The 27,664-nt window shown below is 46.1% G+C and overlaps 8 protein-coding genes; 5 read left to right on the top strand and 3 right to left on the bottom strand.

The window, feature by feature from the left end:
- Positions 1-3,262: 3,262 nt before the first annotated feature.
- Positions 3,263-6,021, top strand: GSTUM_00004858001 (uncharacterized protein). XM_002836713.2 has 4 exons: positions 3,263-3,828; positions 3,887-3,958; positions 4,019-4,037; positions 4,098-6,021. Exons 1-4 carry the CDS (start codon positions 3,788-3,790, stop codon positions 4,890-4,892), a joined length of 927 nt encoding a protein of 308 aa, XP_002836759.1. The 5' UTR covers positions 3,263-3,787; the 3' UTR covers positions 4,893-6,021.
- Positions 6,022-12,787: 6,766 nt separating this feature from the next.
- Positions 12,788-14,674, top strand: GSTUM_00004857001 (uncharacterized protein; the record flags this gene model as incomplete). XM_002836712.2 has 6 exons in its annotated part: positions 12,788-13,004; positions 13,085-13,259; positions 13,323-13,428; positions 13,496-14,123; positions 14,178-14,268; positions 14,317-14,674. The coding sequence occupies 6 exons, from the start codon at positions 12,788-12,790 to the stop codon at positions 14,498-14,500; spliced, it is 1,401 nt and encodes a 466-aa protein (XP_002836758.1). The 3' UTR covers positions 14,501-14,674.
- A 1-nt stretch (position 14,675) lies between these two features.
- GSTUM_00004856001 (mitochondrial 37S ribosomal protein MRPS9) lies at positions 14,676-16,011 on the top strand (the record flags this gene model as incomplete). Its single annotated transcript, XM_002836711.1, has 3 exons — positions 14,676-14,774; positions 14,882-15,821; positions 15,920-16,011. The coding sequence occupies 3 exons, from the start codon at positions 14,676-14,678 to the stop codon at positions 16,009-16,011; spliced, it is 1,131 nt and encodes a 376-aa protein (XP_002836757.1).
- Positions 16,012-16,073: 62 nt separating this feature from the next.
- Positions 16,074-17,277, bottom strand: GSTUM_00004855001 (uncharacterized protein). XM_002836710.2 has 2 exons: positions 16,644-17,277; positions 16,074-16,569 (listed from the first exon to the last, which is right to left on the bottom strand). The coding sequence occupies exons 1-2, from the start codon at positions 17,229-17,231 to the stop codon at positions 16,390-16,392; spliced, it is 768 nt and encodes a 255-aa protein (XP_002836756.1). The 5' UTR covers positions 17,232-17,277; the 3' UTR covers positions 16,074-16,389.
- A 662-nt stretch (positions 17,278-17,939) lies between these two features.
- Positions 17,940-20,687, bottom strand: GSTUM_00004854001 (uncharacterized protein). XM_002836709.2 has 7 exons: positions 20,523-20,687; positions 19,914-20,458; positions 19,833-19,857; positions 19,745-19,770; positions 18,312-19,659; positions 18,164-18,259; positions 17,940-18,104 (listed from the first exon to the last, which is right to left on the bottom strand). The coding sequence occupies exons 5-7, from the start codon at positions 18,405-18,407 to the stop codon at positions 18,084-18,086; spliced, it is 213 nt and encodes a 70-aa protein (XP_002836755.1). The 5' UTR covers positions 18,408-19,659; positions 19,745-19,770; positions 19,833-19,857; positions 19,914-20,458; positions 20,523-20,687; the 3' UTR covers positions 17,940-18,083.
- Positions 20,688-21,226: 539 nt separating this feature from the next.
- GSTUM_00004853001 (uncharacterized protein) lies at positions 21,227-22,119 on the top strand (the record flags this gene model as incomplete). XM_002836708.2 has 1 exon in its annotated part: positions 21,227-22,119. The coding sequence occupies exon 1, from the start codon at positions 21,298-21,300 to the stop codon at positions 22,117-22,119; it is 822 nt and encodes a 273-aa protein (XP_002836754.1). The 5' UTR covers positions 21,227-21,297.
- Positions 22,120-22,126: 7 nt separating this feature from the next.
- Positions 22,127-23,182, bottom strand: GSTUM_00004852001 (uncharacterized protein). XM_002836707.2 has 4 exons: positions 23,012-23,182; positions 22,774-22,945; positions 22,544-22,697; positions 22,127-22,491 (listed from the first exon to the last, which is right to left on the bottom strand). Exons 1-4 carry the CDS (start codon positions 23,074-23,076, stop codon positions 22,256-22,258), a joined length of 627 nt encoding a protein of 208 aa, XP_002836753.1. The 5' UTR covers positions 23,077-23,182; the 3' UTR covers positions 22,127-22,255.
- Positions 23,183-23,197: 15 nt separating this feature from the next.
- GSTUM_00004851001 (uncharacterized protein) lies at positions 23,198-24,220 on the top strand (the record flags this gene model as incomplete). XM_002836706.2 has 2 exons in its annotated part: positions 23,198-23,903; positions 23,976-24,220. One exon carries the CDS (start codon positions 23,198-23,200, stop codon positions 23,510-23,512), a length of 315 nt encoding a protein of 104 aa, XP_002836752.1. The 3' UTR covers positions 23,513-23,903; positions 23,976-24,220.
- Positions 24,221-27,664: the final 3,444 nt, after the last annotated feature.

The following is a 27,664-nucleotide window of genomic DNA, read 5'->3' as shown; positions in this document are numbered from 1 at the left end:
TTCATCTCCCGATGCCAATGAGGGAGGGCCCTGGTGAAAATACCGTAGATGGAATGAAAAAAGCAATGACGCAGCAGCTGAAGGCTAGTTTCTTGGTTCCGGCTTTTTGAACCAGCAAAGACTCGATCGGGGTACCGGTACGAGTATAGGTTGATGCTTGCTTTTTTACACTAAGCGAGGTTCATTGCCAGTATTCCGCAATACTGTTCATGGAGGCTTGCTCGAGTAACTCAAGCAATCATTCTGCGTGGGGTTTCTTCTTCTTCTTTCTTTCTTTCTCTCTCTTTTATCTGCGTTCGCAATTTACTTTGTCCTGCTCTGCAGGGTACAGTACCGGCAACGCTTGGCTTCTGAGGGCGTTTGGAACGGGAGGTAGAAAGGGTCCAGAATACCATCGACCCATAGTGAAGGTATCATACGGTACTCGAGTAGGTTATGTTGAGTTACGTTTACAGCAATACCATTCATTGCATAATTACTATACAACCGACACAAACTTGGGTATCGTCGACACTGCTCGGCGATTTTCAAAGCAATCGGAACCCGAGTTACCTGACTGAAGGAGTGGGTTGCGGCTACTTCCACAAAATTAGGCATCCGCAGAGGCATTGGTTATGACAGCACCGGATCCCTTACTCATTCCCCAAATTCGTACCGATGGTCTGGTATGCGATGGTACTTGTATCATACGTCCCTCCGGTCGTTTGTGTTTTAAACCTTCTCGAAGTCGAGGTCTTTCTGGACGGATGGACTCGCTCCAGCTCTGGTTCGCGGAGCGAGAGCTATTATACGATGCCGGTATTGCCACGTTATCTCCCGGGAGGTTCGACGCTGCACCGGAGGGTACACGAGGGAGGGTAATGAGAGTTTTGAGCCCCGTTGGCATGGGTGAGTGCTTTTCTGTGCATTTCTACAGCATTAGGTACTTGAGTACATACTTTGTTTCAAGGACTTTTTGTATTAGTTCTGCCGGTATTGGGGGGGTCAATGGGGTCGGTGGATGGGCAACACCGTGACAGCGAGGCGTGGATTTTTTTTTTTTTTTACCGTGGAGGACGGAAAATTGCAAGCGGTTCCTGAGAAGGCTGACTTCACATCTGTAACGTCGTATTCAAAGCAGAGTTGGCGTGCTAAATAAAGAAGGCGTGGAGGTTGCTGTTGAAACGTGTTGGTGTTGTGATGTCGATTTAGTAATAGTGGTAGGCTCGTTGCGGGGAATAGGGGGATTCCTTCTGTTTCAAGCAAGCGACAGCATTGGCCTTTTCTCAGAACTTTCATCTCCAAGCGATCTCCCAGCGTGGACATCCTATCGGGACTCGCCCAAGCATGATACCGTACGGTACCGCTATGGGGAGAGAAACCTACGATAGTGCTTATTTGTGTCACCTGAATTTGACCTGATCGGAACGATACGGTAAGGTCTGTGTCCCCTTTTCTGTGATGCTCATACAATCTAGTGCTCGTATTGTACCGGACTTTGTATGGGCCTTGATTCCACTCCTTTTTCCCACTAGCACCTTCCCATCGATTAAAAAAGCGATATAGGCATCGTGAATTTCGCTAATAACTGCCAGGCTGGCAATGAGGGGGGTGTCCGCCCTCCATCGTAAGCCTCACAGTCGTGGTCGCAACCAGCACGCACGCGCCCATGGCCGAGACAAAAACATTTCGAGCTGAATTCAGGCCTGCCTGTACTAGTACTCGAGTACCGATACTGGCTGCACTGGTTGCACTGCTGGCGTATACAAGTATACGAGTAGTCGGTGCCCAGCTCCTCATGGAGAGTCCGGATACTCTTGGAATGAGCAAGCACGATAACCGTACAGTACCGTCTAACCCGCAGAACGGCGGTCGGCGGGATGAAAGATCGAGTGACGTCTTTGAGTTCCTCTCAACCAGGATGGTGAACTGGGCGATATTCCTGTGCTCCTAGGAAGCCACATACAGGTACGGGGGGAGAGTGAGCACAGAGTCATGAACACTTGTAAATCATGGACCGTAGCACACATGGGAGGCTTTGGTGCCTGGGTTTCCCTGATGCCTGCATGGCCCGCAACTGTGGCCTGCGCTGGATCTACTGTCCGATGCCGAATACGGCAGGGCATGTTTTTTTTTATTTTTATTTTATTCCACCAGATTTGTTTCCTGTTTTTGTCCAATAGGGGTGCCTCTGCCCCTGCAGTAGCCCTGATTCGGGGTAGAAACGCCATCTGGCGACCGCACGCAAGGGTCAGCGTGCTCAGATCGCTGCAACTGCTCCGAAAACAGTGAGGACCTGCACTTACGAGTGCAATATGGTACCTGAACACAGCAGGCAGCCCCACATTGCTACCGTTTTGAGCGGTAATCCCGCTTAAGGAAGCAAGAACAAGGGAGTGGTCGGCCCCTCAGGAATCTTTATTATATAATCCAGCGCTATCACCCTAACTTGGCAACCGGTATTTTATTATAATACCGGTACAGTACTCGAGTACTCGTACTGGTACTGTGATGGGTATTGGAGACGCTAGCAAAGGAGAGGGGATCCGATGGAAGCAGTCGGAACAGGGGGGAGGGTGTGTGTCGCTCGCTTCTGCTATCTCACATTTTTGGTTCTGTTGAGCCTGTGGGTGGGAGGATGGGTCCAGACATCCGTCATTTGCGCCTGACAATTGAGAGCCATCCATTCACTCACCTTTGAATGGGAGTCCAAATCAAACAAGGCTCATGAATGACAGTTGCACCTACCGTATTGCTCACTGGCACTTGTAACTCATCCAAGGCATATGGTGCGCGGCAAACTGCCCCTCAACTCAAATGAATACAAAGAAATTGGGGTTGAAGTGTCATGGCGGACCTCCCAGAGATCGCTCAAGTACCGGTATCACGCTTGTCCTGTACTGTGCTGGTAACCAAGCCTAAGCCAAAATAAAATCTTTGTGCCATACCATATGCAACAATCGCCCGTATTTTAGTGCTATAACTCAATAGACCTAAGAGCCATGATCCTTTATGATACGGAGAGGGGAGGTGGCTGGATATACCCCATTTCCATGTTTTGTCCAATACCAGCTTGTGTTTCGTATGTGTAGACTTTTCCTTCCCCTTCTCCAACATAGGAGAGGTGAATCATACATCACACTAAAAAAAAACCTATCTTTATCCCTAGGATTCGTTCTCTCGAGATCTACTTGACTTCGCTCACCCCCCCTCCCTATTCTCCGGGTGTTCGACATTCTTGCTTTCCTGCTTCTTCTTCTCCCAAACCTTACAGACCTTGCCGATTGAACCACTTGCCTACCCGCCGGATTCCGCTGGATGCAAGACATGCACCAATAGTAGGAACAATCAACGCATTCTTTTTTGGGTCTTTTCCCGCTGCCGTTCACTACACCAAGTCCTGCTGATAGGATCACCGACGCTCGTTTCAAATTGGGTCGTTCTTTTCCGAGAAAACTTTCAAGACACCTGGATACTTGCATGCCTAGACAAACCTCGGGCCAACTAAAATAAACCCTCTCTACCATTACAAAGGTCTTTCCGTGCCTCGAGTATTCTTATTCTTATTCTTATTCCCGCCGAACAACTCATACTATCTCTCTTCCATTCTATTTCTTTCTTTTTCCCTCATTTCTTATTTTTTGTTCCTCTTTTACGGTCGTATCGAACACATTCGTTGAAAGTTGATCCTCCCGCCGCTGCTCTGAAGGGTAGCATTTGCTTGACACTTTACACACCTCACGTTTTTATTTCTCCCTCTTCCACCGGTTTCTTTTCTATTTTGAGGAGTTGATACTATTATCTCGCAATGGGCTCGTTTGGTGATTTGGAGCTTGGTGCGAAGTATGGGTAAGTTGCCTGATCATCCTTCTCCCTCTATTTGAGCGCTGACATGATTTTCCTCTAGCATCGTCTTGGGCTCTTTGGTGGTCCTGGTGTTTACTGCTGGATTCTTAAAGCTGCTTTACATCCGACATCAGTAAGTCAACTCATCTCTCTGGTTGGTGGTCAATAAAATCGATAACTGACGGTTGTACAGAGCCAAAAAGTTCAACGAGGTAAATGAGACTCGATGTAACGTCAACCATGAATGAATCCTTAACTAACATTTCTAATAGGAAGCCAAAGCTAAGGCTGCCAACGAGGAGGGGAAAACGGAACAGATTGCTCTTAATCAGAGGGAGGAAGATGAAGGGGATCTGTTTGGGATAAGGGCATTGGAAAGGGGATTCACGGGAGGAGTCGCACAATCGAGACCCACAACCCCAAACACTGCGACCAACAGATCTACCAGCACGTTGGTACCCTCGGCCGTCAATATTCCTTTCGGACAGAAGTCAGCGGTCTCCTTCGCTGGCTCTTCAAGATCAGAAACAGATTCGACCCTGACAATTGAAGTTGGAAATCCTAAGGGCATTACCATTTCAAACGGCCGAACCAGCCCGAGGGCTGGAGATGTAGCTGTCGACATGAACTTGAACGTCCCAGAATCACCTCGAATGCCTCGATCACCCGACTCCAGCAAAGCCCCATCAATATACTCGACGCGATCATCACCTACATTGAAACCGATCTCGGGGGTCGCAATTCCCTCAAGTGGACTCGGGATGCAGTTTGGGCAGGATGGTACGGTTTCCCCTAGAATGCAAGCAAAAGCTCCCACAAGAGTCGTGACGGGATCTTCCCGAGGCATGACTGTCCCATCGGACTCGGCTTCCCTAGTGGACGGAAGTGATGGAACACCTCCGCTGTCCCCATCAAGTTCGAGCTACAGCGTTACACCAAGTGAAGGAAAGTCAACTAACTATGGCGATCGTTCAGGCTCACCATCCGCCTCCCAGCGCCCATATCAAGGACATAACCCTTCGATAAGGGTCGACGGTCCTGACCATCCTTGTGAGACCCTTCCCTAGCTACTCCTACGGGTCAGTCTGGAGTGCACAAGCTAACTTTTGTACACAGCTTCACGGCAACGATAGGGATGGATGGGAGCGGCGGTGAAATATGTCTAATGCAGCGTATGTGGTGGAAAGCATTGTGAATATCCTCCTGGCTTTTAATTCTTAATCATTTTCAACTTTTTTTTTTCTTTTTTCCTTTTTCCTTTTTCTTCCCACGACCCCGAGTACACCACGTATCGAACACTACCACCACTAGCGAAACCCGGATAGGGAGTGGAACTTCATCCTTGAAATCATCCACATCCGCTATTGGAGCGATGCAACGGTTGCGAGCGGAATTGCCAATCACATGGAAGGGAGAAGCGGGAGGGATTTGGGACTCCTTAGACGCAGACCACACCGGGCAAACTGATTTGCTACCTAATAATAACACTGCCAAATGATATCCGAAATCGCCGTCGCCCGCCAGACCCTGAGTTTCAATACTTGGTGCCTTACAGGGATGCTGAGTACTGTACACGACCTTGTATAGTTTTTTTTTTCCATTTTTCCCCACCTTCCTTCCTCTGTGGGACCTCTTGTATCGCTAGAATATTGCTTCCTTGTTTGCTGGTGTCTTGTCTGGGGTTCCTAAGAAATGGTTTGAGGTCAATCTTTGCTTTGCATTTTTCCTTGTTTTCGGAGATTATATTTTGCGAAAAGCATGGCGGTTCTTTGTTTTGATGTCCTATACCCCTGTCATCTCTTTTTTTCTATCCAAGTTAGAGGGATTTACGTTCTGTTTTACTGTCGTTACCTCTGTTTTTTCTTCTTTTTTGTTGCTTGCATATTTCTCATGTGGAGCCTGCACATTGTTTTATTGTTCTCGAGGAAGGTGGAGGAGGAACACGTTTGGTGGTGGTGACGTACCGGTATTTCTGATGGTGGAGGCGTTTGCTTGGGGATACGAAAGACAAACTTGGTCGGCAATGAGTGCAAGTTTCGCGCTTGAGTCTTTTCTTTCTCAAGAGTTGTCATAAATTTTGTGCATTTTTAGTTGGATGCTGTATGGGGTTCGAACCAGAGGCCGGTATTGGTGTGTATAAAGCATAGAGTGGGGTGGGGGTTGCGGAGAATTGTATTGTATGGTGGTCTACTACAATGGCGCGCGTATCGTAGCTGGGAAATAGGGACCATGCAAATAAATATTTTTTGAAATTTCCACCCACCGTATGATACCGTGCGAGCAAAGCTGGCTCACATCACACAATCCGTCTGATATTCCAAACTGGCAAGCAAGCGAACTTTTGAGCATGACATAGATCAGGTTTGGAGCGCAGACCAGCTCCAGCGAACCATCAATGGCCTGCAGGACACCGGTACTCGAGTACTCGAGCACTGTACATAATATATGATAGTGGTAATTTATGCACCCGCATGGAAGAAAAGGAATTCCAGTCAACGTGGTGTAAATACTGACCCCTGTTTCTGGGACGGTGAAAGAAATGAGCGTACGGCGGGTGTATTCTAGGTACCGGTACCAAATAAAATACTCGAAGGGAACGGGATTCGATGTGCAGTATCGTACAGTACAGTACAGGTGAGTTTAGGTTTGTGGTTGTCCCAATAGGGTATCTCACGCCAATAAACGAAACCGGAACTGAAGTAACATTTTAGCGGTTTACCGTGAGCTGGGAGTGGTCGTCATTTATTTTTCCGAGGAATTTAGGATGTGTAGTGGTGGTGGTGCTAGTGGTCGTGCTAGGTAGTATGAAGTTAGCGAGCTGAACAAGATTTTCAAGCTAATTCAAGAAGTGAGAGAGGATAATTACAAGAAGTTCAACAACTTTATTGACTATCCACTCATCCAAGTTGATTTCATTCAATTGATTTTTGTTGTCTCCCATTCAGGCATCTTTGATCCTATTGCTGCCAATCGCAGGCCACCAATTCAGACACTATGAGTATGCTGGCAATTCAATCCTGTCGAAAGTCCAGAAGAGCCACAAAGGAAACCAGCATTCAATGGCCAAGTGTTGACTGAGAAGGTGATAATCAAGCCCTAACTTGGGCTCTGATTGAACTGATGAGACAAAAGGATAGATATCAAGCAGGGATTTGGTATCGGCCAGGTGATAAGATTGTAGGAAAGAAAATAATCCATATATGTACTGAAATAGCGCAAGAACTGCTTAGAAAGGAGGAGAAGTATGCAGAGTATGTTAGTGCAGATTCGGCAAGGTGTGGAGAATCCATGAAACGGAAATTGGCAAGGTGTGTACTACTTGATATTGGAATGCTCTGAAATATTAAGATGAATATGAAGCTTAATAAACTGAATTGGTCAGACTTGCAAAACTTTATACAGAGAATTTATAGAGTAAGTTCTATTGAGTATAATAAGTCCAACATATTAAATAGCTAATTGATGTCATTAGACCAAGTGAAACAAAAGTGCCTGTACATTTATCATCTGCAAAACCTATTAGGTGAGCAGATAAATATTGGCGAATATACCTGTATGAATAGTCAAACAATTATCAGTACTCAGGTACTAATAACTGTACAGCAATACCAGCAACCAAACCTATTATAAGCAGAAGAGGGAGAAAGAACAGAAAAAGCTTTAGATGAGGAAATAAGCACAATTGCAATTGAAGAAGTTATGGGAGGAATGTCACAGCATAGAGAGAGTCTACTGGAGGAAGAAGAGGAAGGAAATGTAAATAGAGAAAAAGGATATATGACTGAAAGGCAAATTGATTCTGACTATGAATATCAGAATACAAGTATTAATTATTTACACCTCCCTCTTCTATCTCAAAAGCGAAATCTAACTTGAATTTTCTTTTAAAAGGCACCTCTTCTCCTCCAAACTTGACCCAAGTTCAACTCGTACTCATAATACATTTATGCAGAAATGCTCTCTACTAAGTCAGGTTCAACGGGAGAAAGGTGGAAAAGTTAATGAGTTGGTGGAGGCTTAGCTTACAGACAATATAGCAAAAAAGGGGTGAAAAAGAAAAAGTGATAAGTTGGAACAGGAAAGATTGGATCAGAAGTTTCAACAAGAAGTAGAACTATGAAGAATAGAAATAGTTCATGAGGAGCAAATAATTGAAAAGAAGATTGAACTAGCATGATTGGTAAAGGGTTCTACAAGTGATCCCTTGGAAGAGTGAGATTTGTACATATCTTTGAATATCTTTTCTAATATTGAATTCAAGGTTTCCATCTTCAGAGACATTGCTGTAGCCTCAGCTACAGTACAGTCAAACAAAGTCGCCAATAACAACAAGGTTGTGGGAGGGGTGGTATGGCTAGTGACATGTTTCTCAGGGCTACTTCAATGTTCAGTTTTCAGCTACCACCTCACCGGTCACACTCGGAAGTCATAACAAGCAAACTAGCTATCTGAGGGCAGCAAGTACCATGACTCCAATTCTCATGAGCTCTCCACCATTTATGGGTCATCCACCTGCACCTACACTTCCTCCTTCCCCTATTAGGCTCTCTTCAGGAGCCAGTGTGGACAAATCTCAGCCGGATATTGCGGGAAGCCAGAGGAAATCCAATACCGAGAAAGAAGTGACCGAGTATCAAGCAGCTCATGATACAAATATTGGAAAAAAGGTAGTGCACAGAGACACTTTAAAGAGTAAGGAGGTCGGAAAGCGAGATGACTATAACGATAATGACAACAGAATATCTTTCTCCACACTTGTTATTGGCCTCCAGGAACTCTCCAGGAACTTACCACTACTACGACTACCAGCCTCACTATCCAATCACTGGTCTTCTGGGAATGTGTAATAATTAATAGAAATACAATTTTTCTAGTTCAGCAATCTACAGCTGTCTTTTATCTCAGAGTGCCCCACTGCTAAGATATGAGTATATGAAATATTAGAGGCTATTAGAAAACCTCTTTAAAATCTGAGTCCACTACTCCCCAGAGGTTTAGAGAAGGCTTTTCAACCTTATTTTGTACACTACTGATCTGCTTGTTCTCTACAATCTATTTGAAGTTCCCAGAAGTAGTAATCATGAGGAATCTACTGTCTACTTATGGGATCCTACTCCACAGTTTATTTAGGATTTGTGGCACATCCTCACAGTCACTAAATTGGCGGTAACATATGGATGACCGACCACTAGTAATTGATATATCGGTAATACCTGTAACCGGTACGGGTACTGGTTATTAGTTTTGTTTTATGTTTTGTTTTAAGTATCGTTTTAATACTTGGTTTGTTTTAAGTATCGTTTAATACTTGGTTTTATTTTATGTTTTGTTTTAAGTATCGCTTTAATACTTAATTAGTTTTACCAAAGTGCATCGATTGATACCTTTGATTAGTTTCGTTCATGCTAGACATGAACAGATTTGTGTATTTAAAAGACCGCCAGTTTCTATGATAGAAAAGGCAGACTTCGACAGACAGTATTTCAATATACTTGGTTGAACAGTTACTTCTTTGTTCCTCAGTACACCCTCGAAGACTCCTTTAGTTCTCAGCTCTGGCCTCCTTTCTGGAAGAGCAGGCCACCTGCCAACTATCGTACCTATTACCGATAACGTGATTAGCACCTTGCAAATACGTTACAATACCAACAACGAACCCACTAACCATCTTACTCTCCAACAAACCCAAGTAAAGGGATTCTGAGAAATGCCTCAGTATTGTCCGCTCTTTACTAAACACATTTATCCCACAGGTTGGTAATCCATTCACTACATCCCTAGCATTCCCTATCCTACTACTACTTAACGTTGATGAGAGGGACAAAGAAGAATACTGTAAAGCCCTCAGGAATGTTGTTTATAATTGTTTTTAAAAAAAGAAAACCAAACAGACTGTTTTGTTAAACTTAGGTACAAGATACAAGCAATGAAATAAGATCTGACTTTAGCTTTTCTCGAAATTCTCGCCCCTTCAACATATTAATATCCTGTTCTCCTCTTGTAAGAGTATTTATACTACATTTAGTATCTCTTATCTCTGTACTCAAATTCCTACCTCCTGTCTCTCTTGGCTCCAAATTGATTCCATTATGTAAAAACTTATCTTGATATAGATCAAGACTGTCACGAACGTGACTTGGCACAAAAAATGGTTTTTACATGACTCATGAGTATAAGTCATAGGTATATTATTGTTTCATGCATATGACTCATTTGGGTCATACGACTTATTATGTTATGTTTCACACATGACTCGATTATGAATCATGGAATGTGCACCTGGCAAGTATGCCTCGTGAGTGTACCTTGTGGGTATGCCTTGCACATATGATTTATGTTTTGCACATGACCTCATTATGAGGTCATGGGTTTTGTGCATATGACTCATTCGAGTCATATGACTTGTTTATTGCATTAAGATTGGTGTCACGAACATGGCTTAGCGAGGAAAGGATTTTCACGTGACACATGGTTATGAGTCACAGGTATGTTATTGTTTTACGCATATGACCTATTCGGGTTATATGATTAGTTATGTGTGGGATTTGTGATGCTTTCGCACATGGCTCAAGTATGAGTCATGGGACATGCGCCTGACGGGTATGCCTTATGAGTGTGCCTTAAGGGTAAGCCTTGCGCATATGATTTATGTTTCGCACATGACCTCGCTATGAGGTCATGGGTTTTGAGCATGTGATCACTTTGGTCATATGACTAGTTTGTTATGATTTAGTTTCGTACATGTAACCACTTTAGGTCACATGACTAAAGGCGGGAAGAACACTATATAAGGAGGCCGATGCGGCCGAGGAAGATAGGTTCTTCACGCTTTGTTCTAAGTACTTTTCCTACTTAATACTTTAACGAATATAAAATACCTTTACGATCTTTATCTTTATTGCAACGTTATCGTTACGCCAAGGAAGGCGCTTCATGAAGAAGAGTTAGAGAAAGCTTACGATAGGCGGTCCCGGTAGAAGACAAGGGTCTTGTACTATCGGTAACGTAGGCAGAAGCCTAGAGCTATTGTAAGACAAAGAGAAGAAGAAGACAGGAAGAGAAGTATCGTTCCCCGTCGCCAAGCACTAACTATCTAAAGAGGGATCGTTACATCCTGAGCCATCTTTTTATTGGTCTACCTATTATGTGACCGTCCAAACAAGATGTCTTCTGGAACTTCTTTAACCTTTTTAAACTATTCAGCAATAAACTCTTTTGCCTTAAGAATGATTGTTGGATTTAAAGTAGTTCCCTCAGCATAAATACCTTCAATAACAGTAACAAATTCTCGAATACTATCTAATTATTTTGTAAGTATAATTCTTTCAATATTATATTTAAAGATATTAAAACTAACTTTGTGCACAATACTTTAATTTACCATTTTCACTTGGACTTTGTATTACTTTCAAAACTCTTTCAGATTGACCAAGTCCTAGTAGGAAGTCAATTTCATCAATATTATACGTATTTTGTGGTTGAATTTTGTATTCATATATGATAGACTCTAACTAAATAGATATATACATTAATACTTATTAAACTAAAAAAATATACCTTGGGAATAAAAAATAAAAATCATACCTTGTCAAAGAAGTAGTTCATTAATTCTACATTATTTCTATATATATTGCAAATGAAATCCAGCTGTTTACTAAAACGTGTCTTTACCTCTGGATGTGTCTCCTAAATGCCTCCTCCTATCTTATTCCTAGTTTCTTGTCAGGTTTCATTTTTCATATGATGGCTGTGGCAATTTCTCATAATTGCTATATCGTCAGAGGGAAACCAAGGCAACAGCAAAAATAACACCACTCTATCATTATCCTTTCCTATTCTGGCAACAGCTTTTGTCTTTGTTGGCCCTCTTCTTCACAATTTCTTCTGTCCTGCCGACAATGCAAAACTGTACTACGTGCTGCACCTACCATAGCTGCACCTACCATAGCTGCAGCAACTGTAAGACTGGGGGCTGTTCCATTCGTAGCCATCTCAATGGCCATTTGTTCACATACTTGGACAGGAATCATACTATCAGTTGAAGACATGAGTGAAGTATTTGAACTGGAGGTAAAGGGACTTGATAATAATTCTGATTGGCTTTGTATGGTGATTGGCTTTGTATGGGGTTTGTCTTGCACTGAGTTTGGCGATAATATTTTATTTGATGAATACTAAGATGCCGAGACATGCCGAGACATGCCGCGTCTCGCTGAGGGTGCCGTCTCGCTGAGCGCTCACACGGTTTACCTAATCAGAGGTAAGAAGCAAATACTTTTACAACGATGAGAACTAATACTAGCAAGGTATAGATTTCTATCACTAGTGTCTAGGCAGATCACTAGTCTCCACACCACATCCACACACAACTGAAAATGAAACCTGCAACTGCCTTTTTTTCGGTTTCGCTGTTTTCCAGTTTTCGCCATTTTAGCATTTTCAGTACTCCACAAAACCGACCAAAACGATTGGAACCGGTTGGCGTGAGACCCCCTAATAATCGGCCCATGCAGTACCGGTACGAGTACTCGTACCGGCGTCCCCAGGGATCGTCTGCTGTGGTTCAATAAATTCTATTATGGCTGACTAATTTACTGTACTCGAGTACTCGTACAGGTCTGCTGTGGCCCGATAGTTGGGTTCGATCTTCTGAGGACTCGACCCGGGTTTTTTTTTTTCTTCTTCCTTCTTGAAAGCCCCTTGTTCCTTGTTCCGTTCACGTGAATTATAGTCTACCCGTACAGTACTAGTACAGTATAATACCCCTGGATTGGGTAGGAATTTACAACTGCTGCAACACCTACGCGTCTACCGGTATCGGTACCATTTCCCTCGTTCTCTATTTTTCTTCTCTGGCCTCGTGAGCGTCCACCAACGGCCGGAGCAATCACACACAACCTTCCGTTCTTCTTACTCGCTCCTTTTCTGATACCGCACTTTTGATCACTTTCGCCATTTAGACATGACCGACGCAGCTGCGAAACCGGAGAAGGGGGATAACAGCTATGACGTTGCAATTGTTGGGGCTGGAATAATCGGTTGCTCTCTTGCGTTCGCGCTCGGGGAGCAGGGAAGGAGGGTGCTATTGCTTGAGAGGGACCTTTCGGAACCCGACAGAATCGTTGGAGAACTCTTGCAACCTGGCGGCGTTCAGGCACTTGAGAAACTAGGGTTAAGAGGTGCGTGGAAATCCCATTATCACCACTCGGGTGCTGCGCGTGACGTGCTGATTGATTCCTCTTGGCTTCCTTCGGTCTAGATTGCTTAGAGGGTATCGATGCAATTCCGGTTTATGGGTATCAGTGCATTTACCATGGGGAGGGGGTTACCATACCCTACCCCCGAGACCCAGACGGGAGGGCACCAGAAGGTCGGTCGTTTCATCATGGGAAGTTCATCATGAATTTGCGAGAAGCGGCGGGGAATGCACCCAAGTATGTCACGGCTACTCATGAGTGGTTTGGGGGCTCTATACTAATCCGCGGCGTAATCGGTAGTGTCACAATCGTGGAAACAACTGCTCGGGAGATCATCAAGGACGAAAGCTCGGGTCAGGTACTGGGGGTTATTTGCAAGAAAAAGGGATTCGATGAGTTGGACTATGTAGGGGGACCCTGAATTGGTTTAGGGCAACTTTGATCTTGAATGGTAGAAGGCTAATCTTGGCTAGTACTTCGCTTCACTTACAGTTTCTGCCGACGGATATGCCTCAAATTTCCGGAAAAGGTGTATCGACCGGAAACCTCAAGTCCGGTCCCACTTCTTTGCCCTTAAATTGAAAGACGCAAAACTTCCTTCCCCTGGATATGGCCATGTTGTCATGGGAAACAACCCCCCGGTCCTCCTCTATCAGATTGGCACCCATGATACTCGAGCTTTGATAGATGTGCCTCGAGCTCCTTCGGCTGCTTCGGGTGGTATTAGAGGGCACCTCATGAATGTTGTGCTGCCCGACCTGCCGGAATGTATTCAGCCTTCGTTTAAAGAGGCTCTCAAGGCGGACCGATTCCCTTCTATGCCCAACTCGTTCCTTCCAGCTTCTACCAATACCACCCCCGGAATGATGCTGCTTGGTGACGCCATGAACATGAGACACCCACTAACCGGTGGAGGAATGACTGTTGCGTTTAATGACGTGGTCTTGATCAGCGATCTTCTGAGCCCAGAGAATATACCGGATCTTGCTGACACTGACTTGGTTCTCGCGCAATTATCAAGATTTCATTGGGAGAGGAAATCGCTGACTTCTGTTATCAACATATTGGCGCAAGCATTGTACGCTTTATTTGCTGCCAATGGTAACACTGCCGCAATGTTATACTTTGTATAGTTGCTGATGGTGTTTTTCATAGACAATAAATTACGGACACTGCAAAAGGGATGTTTTAAGTATTTCCAACGGGGAGGACAATGCATAGATGGGCCTGTTGGCCTATTAGCTGGGTAGGTCTTTGTTTCCTTTGCCTCCTTACTGTTAACTGACTGTCATAGTATCACCCGCCAGCCAATGGTACTATTCTTCCACTTTTTTGCCGTCGCCTTCTATTCTATCTACATCCTGTTTGCGTCACTCTCACCCGCCAACTGGCCGGTCGCATTCATCAATTCGTTTGGAGTCTTTTACAAGGCTTGTGTCGTCATATTCCCATACATATTTTCTGAAGCCAAGTCCTGATTCTCGGTATTCGGGTCTTGTCTTTCTTTAATAAGGTTTCTTGCAATACAGCGTTGCATTCTGGGCTCGGTTTTTCTTATTCTTATTTTCCTGGTGTTCGAGGGGAAGTGGATGATGGTGATTAGGATACGGCCCAAGATGGCCAGCGTAATTAATACTGATGTTGATAGATGACATGATGCAAATAAGAGAATTTCTTTGTATATACCGTATAGTAGCTTCTGGTACAATAATTTTTTCTGGCCTTGCAAGACGTGGGTGTATTTGTTTGTTGGTTTAGGGAGTGTTTAGAAATATGGTTTCAAACTAGTGAAATTCCGAGATGTTTGTCCCACCGTTTCATAAATACGAGTGATACTGGATGGTACTCGAGTAAGGCAGGCCAGTCACGTGCCGTCGCCAAGACCTTTAAACTTCAAATCTTTGACGGTCTGGACCAAACATCCAAATATCGGACGACAGACATCAACCCCTTATCTCCCCTCACTCACCATGGCTACTGCAGGTACCTTCATGCAGCGCTGCCGCCGCGCACTGACAGAGATTCCCCGACTTACACCCCAATTGACATGTCAACTACCCAGAAAGCCATTCCACCACCACCACTGCCCCCGCTTCTTAACCACCGCCCCCGCCAGCACGGCCCTAACCGGCTTCTCCCAACCCCTCCCAGACGTCGCGCCGCGCACCCGGCTGACCCCACTCTCGCCATCCTACTACACGGGCAGTCCAGACTACTATGACAACCTGCTGGCGCTGCAAGACCTGCTCCGCAGCCACCAAGCCCTGCCGACCATCCACGGCGACGAAGCGCCGGAAGTGCGGTGGAAGACGATGGACGAATACCGCCTCATGATCGGCGACCGGGTGAAGCCGTCGCGCTACAACAAGGTGATACGCATCCTCGACCGTCTGAACCGCATCGACCCGGCCATCATGCCAGCCGAGACCAAGGCGGCGCTGTCCCTCTACATGCGGCCCGAGAACCCGGAGCTGAAGGAGAGGGCGGCGCGCACCGTGGACGGCTTCGGCAGGGCCTACGCCATCGGTCGGAGAAAGACCGCCGTCGCTAGGGTGTTCTTGGTGGAGGGGGAGGGGCAGACGCTCGTCAATGGGTTGCCCATCATCAAGAAGTTCTCGCGCGTCCACGATCGGGAGAGCGTGCTTTGGCCGTTGATCGTTACGAACCGTGTGGATAAGTATAATGTTTTCGCCGTCGTCAAGGGTGGGGGTAAGACTGGGCAGGCTGAGGCGTGCACTTTGGCTATTGCTAGGGCGTTGAGAATACATGAGCCTGCTTTGAAACATGCGCTTAGGGAAGGTGAGGAGTATTTCTTTTTTTTGGGAGGGGGGTAAGGGGTAGTTTTTTTTTTCATCTTGGAGATTTACTGACTTTTTTTTTTCCGTCGGGGGGTATAGCTGGGTGCGTTACTGTAGATCACAGACAGGTCGAGAGGAAGAAGCCGGGTCACGTAAAGGCGAGGAAGATGCCGGCCTGGGTCAAGCGTTAGACCTTTTAGTGGTAGTTCTGTTGGCGCGTTCTGTACATCGTGTGGATGGTTGGTTTTTCGTGTACAATATTATAAGAGTGATCGCCTAGCGTTTCCGTCACTCTACCTCATATTCCATCTTATCTTTGCAACCTATGCGCTACTCTTCCCGTATTCCCGTTAATTCCATAACACTTGTGTGCCATCTAAAAGATATGTGCCAAACCCCGAAATTTCCAGAAAATCATAATGTCGCATGTAAGAATCAAAGAACGAAAGAATGAAAGAAAAGAGACCCATTTATACCATGAAAGCGCCTATATTACAGGTACAAGCCCATACCCCCAAGCCAAAACCTATCGAGCGAGCGAGTGAGTGAGTGGGAGGGGAAATTTTGGGTTAAACAGTAACACCTCCCCTCTCAAATAACTTTGCAAACGCCGCCCTCTCCTCCCTAATACTAGCCATCCTTTCCTCATTCATTCTCCAAGCTTTAGGAAACCGCGCCTTGGGCCTCTTCAATTTGGCCGTATAATGCCTGAAATCGAACGGAATATCACCAAAGTCGTCACTCTCATCCTATCACGGAAGGAAAAAAAGACAACGCATTAGCCCCCTCCCAAAAAGAAAGAGAGAGGTGGGGGGGATAAAACCTTAGCCTCCAAGATCAACCTATCCACCAAATCGCTCAAATACCGCTTATTCTGCGCCTGCAACTCAAACATCTCGCAAGACATCTTGACGACCCCCCTCTCCGGATCGAACCTGGCCCCGACCATCTTGACCAGCTTCCCCCTCTGCGCCGCCGTCAGGCTAACCAGGTCCCTCGGCGCAAACTCCACAACTACCTTGCTCTCAGCCGGGTGGGCCTCGCCAAAGTAGGTGGTGTAGCGGAAGCGCAGCACCTCAGCGCGCGACGGCGGACGGAAGGGCTTCGAGAGCCTCGACAGGAGTGGCATCTCGTACATCGCCAGGCGCGCGTATGACCGCGCTTCGCGGTGGCGGAGGAGCTCCGAGTGCCCACTGGAGGTAAAGTCGTCGCCCTCCCAGTCCTTCTCCTCGACCTCGTTCGGGTCCCTGTCCGCCGGCTTGGGGGGAGGGGTTTGGGAGATGAGGATTGGCTGGTCGTACGAGGGGTGAGGGGACGAGGTGAGGTGCCTCGCGGATGGCCGGGTGGTGGGCATTGTCCGCCGGGCGAGGCGGGGGAGGTGGACAATTGTGCGGGAGAGGGATGATGCCATTGCGGTCGTTTGCGGTGGGGTAGTGGTGTGGTGAGGGGAGTGATTGTGATTGTGGGTTTTAGAAAAAGAAAAGAAAAAAAGGTTCTCTGAACAGTTTCTGGGGTGGGGCTGAGATGTGTGCCAAGACACTCATTTGTGCATCGGGTATCACTCGGTTGGAATTGTGGTTGATGATGGGGAGTTTTGTGCCAGCAAGGTAATCTCAAAGGGAAAAAAGAAAAGAAAAGGTCCAGTTTCTGAAAATGCCCACCAAGTGATAGCTTATCCTCCTCCCTTGGGATTCGGCGGTTTGTAATGTGTTTGTATTTGGCGAAAACTTGGGTGGGGTTTGGTGGACTGGATCTTAGGAATATATCATATATACGTTGCTCAAGAACTATTGGTTCATCCGCAAGTGTCGACGACCTAATCCTGAAACCCACTCGTAAGAGGCGCCCGTAGAGTGATACTGGGCTCGGGTTTATTTTTGGGCTGATATTGTCATCCGGCGGCGGTATTTGTGTCATAATTTGTAAACCTGTGGATGCGGTGCGTGGAAACTCGTTTGCGCAAACTTCTAAAAGCGCCAGCGGGGAAAGGGGCAGGAAGACAGGGCGCCCAAAAAATACAGGAGGGAGGAGCCTAGAGCTCATACGATCCAGCCGAAAGAAATCAGACACAAAACGATAGAGGGGATTACAGAACGTAATCGTTTTATATCAAGTGCAGTAAGGTGAAGACTCTAATTACGTCTGCATGTATCTATGGAAGAAGTAAAAGGGATTTTATTACAAGGTTTTATTCAAAGACATGCGCCACTATTTATCACTGATGCATGGGTACCGGTAGACTGAATGGAGACACGGGGATATATCATGCACGAAAAACCTTGATCTATTTCGTGATTCAGTCAGTATCAATATGGGAGTAAGGAGGAAGAGTGCGAGATATACCCTGGACGAAACAGCCACCCTGCACACAGGACAGTGGATCGGTGGCCCAAAGTGTAGCTCACTAATTGGCTTAATCCCCATTTGATTGGCGCACCACTAGCGAATCAAGTTAGTATGTGGTCGAATTGACCTGGAAATGAAATCATACAGTACAGATAGCCAAATGGCTGCAGGGCAACAAGAGAGTATCCGCAATCTGCCCGAAGCAAATCTTGCACTCGCAATCGAGCTTCATTGCTTCCATTTCCAGCGGCTCTGGGCGAGTCCTGTCCTCATCCAATCCCTTCGGTTCGGTTGGTGGAGGATAATCAGGGTGTATGCCACCAGGGGGACGCCTGAGGCCCCTCCAGCGGCTGAAGCTGTCAGCAAAGGGATTATGATTTCTCCCCAGAATTTCACTACTCAACCTTAAAACCCTCTCTGAAACCCTGTCAGAACTTTGAGCCCCGTCATCGTGATTACCGCGCGAAGAGGAGGCTCGATTTTCGGAAAGGCGGTGGTGAGGATCTCTGTTTCGGTAGGATTCTAGAGCACTGCGTACAGTAGACACATCTGAGCGCTGACGTTGTGCACGATTATATGCGGTCAGACTTCGCTGGGATCTTTGTAATGATATTAGCCTGAGCGATTGGAGGTCGAGATAGAGGATACTTACAGAGCTACTGGTGAAGAGTCAGAGTCGTCATCATCATCTAAGCCGCTACGTGGCATAGTATGATCAGTCCACCTGAGACGGTCATGCACCGGCTCCCCGTATTCCCCAACACCCCGGAATTGGTGTTCATAGAGAGCAGCTTCATGGGGACCTCGAGAATCGCGTATATTACGGAGTCTTCGCAGGTTCTCATTTGCGATTCTATTCGTACCGGTAACATGGTTGATAGCAACTTCGCTCCGAGCAGCTGTCTGAGCACCGGTAGGACTAGAATTGTTCACACAGGACGGCCCTTAGTAAATGGAAAAGAGTAAAAATGGGACGAAACGTTCATTGAGTACAAACCGTGTAAAAGCTCCTGAGGGGAAATCGGGCATCTCTGCTTCAGATCCCTGAGCGCTATTGGACAGTGACCAAAGGTTTGATGAGCGGCGTTCATTTGATCCATTGCTGGACGAAGGTATATTGTTCTCCAAGCTTCGTAGATCATCGGAGTCGTCAGAATCGTCTAGTCCTGAACCACTGCCTCCTGGCGTGGGATGGTTATGTGTGAAATAGTTTCTAATTTCGGGCCCATTATTGGGAAAGTTCCCCGGCATCAGTTGTTCCGAGTGGCGAGAGCCAAGAGAGCGGTCATGAATGTCATTATCAGCTCCTACATTAAGTAAATCATCGGAGGATTCACGGGGAAAAAAGCTGCTACGAAAGCCCGCTAGCGGGCCAGAAATGAGGGGGTGCCTATTAACGATGCTTTCTCGCATGTGAGCAAGCAGCCGGGGAGATGGGTTGTTATCCGCGGCTGCATGTCCTAACGCTTGATCAGAGTCCAAGTTCCAATAATCTGTTTTTCTGGGATATTAGCAGATCTGAATTTCGGTAAGGTAGAATCTTAGTAAACATCTCCATGGTCAGGAGGGGCTAACCACCTTTACATGGATCGCAGAAGGGGACACTATCAGAACATGAGTTAGCCCAGCTACCAAACGGCCTGGGGATTGTAGATTCGCTACTAACGCCCATATCCTTGAATGTGGAGCAGCTTCGCGAGCACGTAAAGTGTTAGCAAAAGCTGTAGGATCTATACAAGCGCAGCACCTTTCACCCATTAGGTTGCATTGAGAGAGACTTTTATGAGTGCACGCGGGCATTCTGGGAACGGACGACATCATGGAGTTCCAGTTTCTGGGGGGGGGGGCAGGTGTCGAAGGGAACCAAGATGGGAGGGAGTGGAGGTGGAGGTGGAAGTATCACTGCTGCAGTGGCTTATAAGGGAAGCGAGAAGGGAGAGCGACCATGCGTGCTCAGACCAGCGGTATCCTATAGTATATAGGTGAGGTTGAAGAGAGGGAGGGGGTATCAGGGTGTGTGTGAAGGGGTTGAGGAGGAGGTAAGGTGGTGGTGGCGGTGGTAGTTGAGAGGTGGAACGGATGAAACGAGAGGACGACCGAGTCTGGAGGGTCTTTGAAAGGCGAGGTGAAAGGCGAGGTTTGTAGGGGTCGGGTTGGGTAAGTGGGTAGTGGTGAGGGATCTACTCGCTTATCGATGATGTGTGTTGAGGGAGGATGTTCAGTGGAGGGTCAAGCCACTTGCAGCTTCTATGCGCGGGAGGGAGGACTGAGAAGCCCCTGGACCTTCTCAAACTTGGAGAGTTAGTCCGAAGTAGACTGGGTCGCGGTTCCCAAAGGTGCGAGTTGCGCTTGTTACCGGTATTCCCCAAATTCGCTTACCGCATTATCTGCCCCTCCTACCAGCGCAGCTATGATTATCTGGTTCTGGACTACTGCGTAGCATTTTGTATGGCATTGCAAAGTTATTTATTGTATGGTGTTTTGTACAGTGCCGGACAGGAAGATGGAGGAAGCTGGTGATGGTGCTGGTGCTGATGGTGCGTTTGTGGCGGGGTGGGTCATACTTGTACTGTACAGCACGGTGGCATCATATATATCATATTCAGTGTCGTCGGTGTGCCCAAATAGTCACAACCCATTGCCCTCGATTCCACCTCAGACACTTGGGAGAGAGGTTACGGTAATGTGGGCGTGAGGATCACGGTTCTAAGCATATGATACTATTATACTCGAGTATCATACTAGTATCATACTGGTACAAGGTGTCGGTGAAGCACCGGTACGATACTATCCTACCATGCATAAGCTAACGCCGAGATTCTTATTTGTAGACTAGGTGACTTCTTCAAAGAGCCGCAAGTGGTACCAATAACTAAATTACTGGTAACACATCAATCGACACCTTGAGGTGACTCTCCGCCACTCTCTCTTCTCGCACCTCTTACGTCATTATGTCCACAACCAAACACTTCAACCTCACCACCCTTCTTTTCCTCGCACTCATTATCGTCTCGGTACCGACCTTCACCCCCTACGACGTCCCCAATCCCATCCCCTCTTCCATGATCAGATTGATCCAATCATCTATCTTTCGTCTATCCTCCCTCACTGGCCACCTCAATCTTCGGAAGATGTCATCCTTTCCGCTCCCTTCATCCACCATTCAAGTCAACCTCACGCCCGATCTCACCCGGGAACAACTTCTCAAATTTCATCCATTCTCCTCTTGGTTATCTAAGCTGCAACACTCCCTTTCATTACAGTCGTCCTCTCCTGATCATCCTTTTCATGGAGAGGAATATTCTCTCAAGTCCATTACCATCCAGTCGGTCGACTTCTTTGGCTCCGGGGACAAGAAGCGTGTCGGTTTCATCAAACTCTCGACTTCTGTCGGGAATGCTAAGGGGGAATATATTCCTGGGTCCGTATTTCTCAGAGGCGGGAGTGTTGCCATTCTCCTTATCCTCGAGCCAGAGGGAACCGAGGGTGAACTATGGGCTGTATTAACTGTTCAACCACGGATTCCCGCAGGCTCGTTGGAAATGGTAGAATTGCCCGCTGGGATGATTGATGATGCTGGAACCTTTGCAGGTGCTGCGGCCAGCGAAATTGAGGAGGAGTGTGGGATTAAGATACCGGAGGACAAACTTATTGATCTTACATCACCCGCGTTGAAGGGTTTTGCGAGCACGGAGAAAGAAAGACTTGAAGAAGCTATTTATCCTTCTCCCGGGGGCAGTGATGAGTTTATGAAGATTTTTGCACATGTTTGTAAGATACCACGAGAAACACTGAAGGACTGGCAGGGGAGGTTGACAGGATTGAGGGATCATGGTGAGAAGATTGCACTCAAGTTGGTCAGACTTGAGGATCTCTGGAAGGAGACACGAGATGCCAAAGCTCTGAGCGCAATTGCGCTGTGGGATGGACTGAAAAGAGAGAGTAGAATTTGAGCTATCGTTGATGTTGAGCTTTAGCATACTAGTAATTGTCCACCGGTGCCTTTGTACTTCCGTAACAACAAACTGGGGGATTTTTATGTAAGAAGTTGATATCGATGTCTATCCCTCCGTAAGTGGCGGTATTAACTTATAGGAACTTCCACTTCCTTGCAACCTCAAATCCTTCAGCTAGAGACCCAACCCTAGCATCAATTCCATAACCTTCTTTCTCCAACTTTCTACACTCCTTATAGAGATCCTTCAGAGGCACTGTAAACACCTCAATGAACTCGTTCTCCTCTAACTGCTGTTTTGGACTCTGGTTGCGTTGATCAGTGAGGTCAATCTTGACATGCACGAAATGTAGATTGGTATTGCACATTCCTTCACTGGTCAACATGTAGATCAGAATAGCGAGGAATCATAAAGTACTAACCAGGGTCATTAAACATTAAACAGCTCTTCTCTCCAGCGTGTTCACCTGCCACAACAACTCCATGGTATCCTGTCTCCTCAAACAGTTCGCGGACAGCACATTCCTCAGGTGACTCCTCAGCATCGACCAAGCCAGCCGGAATCTCAACACAAGTCTGTCAATCCAAATGAATGGCAGTCAGTCCGGCTCATCCTAATACTAAGCTTAAGATAAAGCCACGAAGCTCCTACCTTTCCGATGGGAGGCCTGTACTGCTTCTGCAATAGCAATTCCGGGGGAGCTCCGGGCCTCTCCAGAACTGCAATTATTCCCACGCCATCAAATTCAACGCCTGCCGGACGAGTACAGCGCTCACTGGATTCCCAGGTTCTCTCAACACCGTTGGGGTCGAGGTAGGTAGTTCTGTTGAATAGTGAATCGTGTTAACCCAAGTCAAAGGTTGAGCGGAGAACCTGGAATAGCTTTTACTTGACGAGTCTGACCCACTTTGCATCGCGGATCATGAGCGGTTCTTGAGAGATTATTTTTGACATTATGCTTGGGAATTTGTGTATTTCTGGGAGAGTAGATTAACGGGTTGATAGCAGAGTCGTGGGACAAGAGACTGGAGTGACCTCTGGTGGGGGGGACACTTGCGGCTTAACCACCGCAGTGATGTGCCCTTGGAAAAATGAGGTGGCTAAGGTTAGGGATTCGCGAACTGAGCGCGCTTGGCGTTTGCTGTCTGCTGCTATTTATCAACAAGTCTCCTCTGTTTCCTTTCTTCTCTTCCTTCCTCAAACAAGGGTGGGTCGACAAATCTTATCTCTATCTATATCTTCGCACGATGCTAACATGACATGGACAGAGCCCAGGATTCTCGGTGATGATAAAAAGAGAGCACACTACTCCGAGGACTTTAGGGAGATAGCTGGTGCTTTCCCTTTTTTGTTTCTTTTTAAGAAGGGGGACTTGCTGGTTTTTCCCTGAACAGAATCCACGACATGGGTGAAAGCGAACAGAGATCGTAGAGTTTCCTGGCGTTCGATTCGATATGGCTTTGATTATTCTATTGTGGTCCTTTTGGTTTTTTTCCTCCCGCCCTTTCTCCCACCTGTTCTGCGGTAGCCTTCTTGGTTTAAGCGGGATAGGGGGAAGGGATTGAGTTGGCTGGCGGGGGTTTGAAGGCAGGACATGTGGGTGCGGTGATGAATGAATGCTTGCACAGCACTTCGGAGACTAACGGTACTTACTCTTGTACCCGGCTTTGTTCGGCATTCCCCTTAGAGATGGGGCTTGGGCGGATGATCGTTCGAGGATGGGGAAGGAGTTTGTTCTAGGTCAGTGATGGAGTTAATGTAGTTTTCAATCTGAGCAGGCGGTAGGTTGCTTCTTCACACGACGAGTCTACGAGTACCTTGCGGCCTACTAATCTGCTAACCTTGATCTACAGGTTTGAATGTTCTACCGGAAATCCCTTGCCAGTCTGCTTTCCTGGAGGATGGGGGACCTAGGACTACGCGGGATGGGATAGTCGGGTTGTGTCGCCTAATGATGACAAACATGTTCAAAAGCCAAATATGACTTTTCATCAACCTGACCTGCTGCTCCTAATCTGTCCTGCGGGTTTTGGGCGGCGGGATATGGTTGACGATGATCAAAAACACAAGAGAGCTATAATTCATGTCTGAAGGCATTCTATTATCCCCTATATCGCTCTGTGCTATAGCTGAATTGGGATACTGGAACTTATGAGTAGCTAGTGTTGGAGGAGCACTTGGTGTTAAGAAAGTGAGTTGTGAATTTTTCAGCCGGAGGTCGCTAGGACTCGAGATACCGGTAGTGTGTACGAGTACCGTAGACTGACTAGGAGGAGCCATTTGAGATTTGAATGTGGCAAGAGTAGCAAATTGATAGTCTACGGATGCCCCACAAATACCGGTAACTTACGGTACACAGTAGGAGTAGAATCACCTTGCTCCACTTCACACTAGTCAAGAAACAAGGATCTGATGAACATCCATCTCACCCACCCCTCGATGGCGCTTGCTTCCTTGATTGACTTTAGGCTAAATTTGTTCTTGACACCCCTGCCAAGGGATAATGATGCATGAAGCCTCGGGGGAATTTCCATGAGCTTTGGCCGTGTTGGGCTGGCGCTCGTGTGATGGTACTCGAGCATCTTATCATACGAGTACTAATATAGCCCAACCACTGCAGAAAGGCGTGACATCTTTCGTACCGGTAACTTATGCGTACTGTACTCGTACAGTACTCGAGCGCCGGGATACCGCATTCAGGATCAAGGAGGGAAAAGGTGGAGATTGACTAATGACCAACCAAGTGACCCTGGTCATACCTTGCTTTAATTGGCCTAGGTTCGGAAGGACAATTTACTCAGTACTCGAATGTGCTTGTACGGTACTGTACCGGTACCGGTACCGCAAAAACCCTTTAAATCCACCATCGGAAAACGTGGCATTTTTGTGCTCAATTTGATAAGAGAAATTAAGCCGAGAGATCGAGTGACCGCCGATGATCCTAAAATTAAAATTAGTGCACAGACAGTATCAAACAAAAACAGAACGCGTATTCTAGATGAATGTTAGAAATAAAAGATTCTTCAAAAAAATTTCATGAGAAACTAGACCTGACCGGTTTGAGGTTGAGTCATCAGAAAAACCAGTGAAATAAGTGAGAATCAAGATACGAGAGTAATAGAATATGAAACTATAGAGATAATAAAGAAGCAAAACTTGTAAAAATGGAGTAGAATGGAAGTAATATAAAGTATAGGAGAGAGAACAGAAGAAAGGTCATACCAGTCCAAAGAGCCAAAAATGTCACTAAATCAAAAGCAAAAAAGTTGGCGGGGTCCAAAAGCGAAAACGGTCAATGAAAGAAAGTTCAGCTTTATTGGGAATACTGGGATCCGATATCTAGAAATCACCCTAAGTAGGGTAAACCCACTCAGAATCAGAAATCCTGGTCTCTAACACTTCCCTCCAGCCCCCTTATGGGGCCCTCATGTCATCATACATATCAATCTCAAGGGTATCCTGTGACTATAATGCTACAGAGTTAAAGATATTAGAATGACACTATATACATCGCCACCGTCTATCCAACCAGATCCTGTTAGCAGTGTATATGAGAGGGGACCTTCAGCTAGGTCTGAGAAGTAGAACTGAGTAAGTCCGTTAACTACTCAGAGAGTTACTAGGCTTCAAAGATGTAATATCTTTAGCATGAGCAACAGGTAACAGGACTTTTTTACATAAAGAGATGGTATTGAATGATAAAGGATTTCAATGAGAGACCAATACATTCACATCTACCCTACAATATCCAGAAAAGTCAAGAACTTCAAAGGACACTACATAGAAGTCAATGGACTTCACTGAGCATTACAACTAGATTTTAAAACATATGGTAACTGCGGGAATGACTCCCAACACTACAACAGCGATTGAAATCCTGTTATCCAGAGCAACCAAGGGTTGCTGACAGAGGGATTATTTATCAATCTGGTGGAATAGCTTCCTGCGAATTAGTAGGAATTCCTCTGGAAGATATTTATTGGTTGGGTAAGGAGTTATGAGGATTTGAAGTGAGGTGACGTAGAAAAGTTGCAATTATGACTACTCTTGCAGATACAACTCGCAGATGAAAGTAATTATTTCATCAATGACAGAGACAATTAGGGCTAACTTAGTTCGACTTGAGAACTAGGCCATAAGTTTAAAGACTCTAATGATCGGATAATTACTATTGGGAACAGTATGGCTCCTAGTTAGTTATATTGTAATTGCCAGAAGAGGTGCAATGACTTTTGGGATCTCCAGGTACTCTGTCATGAATGCGGCTTAGCGAGGAAAAGGTTTTCATGTGATGCATTGTTATGAGTCACAGGTATGTTATTGTTTCACACATATGACTCATTCAAGTCATATGATTTGTTATGTGTAGGATTTGTGATGCTTTCGCACATGATTCAAATATATGTCATGGGAAGTGTGCCTGATGAGTATGCCTTGTGAGTGCGCCTGGCGAGTATGCCTTGAAAGTGTGCCTTGCGGGTAGGCCATGTGCATATGATTTATGTTTCGCACATGACCTCATTATAAGGTCATGGGTTTCACCCATATGACTCAGTTGAGTCATATAACTTGTTTATTGTGTTATGATTGGTTTATGAGTTTTTGCATATGACTTCCCTATGAGGTCATAGGTTTTGAGCATGTGACCACTTTGGTCACATGACTAGTTTGTTATGATTTGGTTTCGCACATGTAACCACTTTGGGTCATATGACTATGGGTGGGAAGAACACTATATAGGGAGGCTGATGCGGCAGAGGAGGATAGGTTCTTCATGCTTTATTCTAAGTACTTTTCCTACTTCTTGCACTCCATGTCAGAAGTGAGCATAACCAATACTTTACCTTATTTCGCTCACAATAAATACTTCATCTACTGTTACTTGTTTGTGTTTTTCGTTTCAGGTAGTTGGTTAGAAGTAGTTGTTTTCGCTTAAAAGATACTTCAATGTGAGATATCCGTGGCCTAGTCCCGGTAATCACTGAGTATAGTTTGAGCAAGGATGGTGTCTACGACAGCCTCCTCTTTCACGGATTCTCCCCTTTCTTTGAAGATGTCGTCCCCTATTCGGTTCGGCTCCAACCCTTCCTCCTCGCTTGAGATGGCCTATGTGGCCTTGTCTCTTGCGCCTGCTATTAAGGCCAACTGTGACCTTATGCCCACAATTACATGGTCATATGTTGCACCCAAAGGAAACTTTAATTTCCTACAGTTTCATCACTGTCACGGGTGTCAGAACGCGGTAAACCCACAGTTTGATGACTTGGTCCACAAATGGTCGCTGCCGCGGCCATTGCCACGATTACAAAAGTGGAGGTTTTGATGAAGAGTTTCCTAATTGGGAGAGTCTGTTCAGCCATGTATGGCTTGAACAAGAACACCACCACAGGATTCCTCGTTCGGTTCAACTCTGAGCACGGCTCGGAGTACTCTTCAGCCCCGGCACCCTCTTCCCCCAAAGACTCCCAGACCATTGTCCCTGAATCCTCTATACAACCAACCAAAAATGACTCGACTGTGGCTACGGTTGAGGCAAGCTCAT

This window comes from Tuber melanosporum, assembly GCF_000151645.1.
Source record: "Tuber melanosporum whole genome shotgun sequence assembly, scaffold_16, strain Mel28".
NCBI classification, from domain to species: Eukaryota; Fungi; Ascomycota; class Pezizomycetes; order Pezizales; family Tuberaceae; genus Tuber; species Tuber melanosporum.
This window is presented reverse-complemented; position numbering and strand designations above follow the sequence as displayed.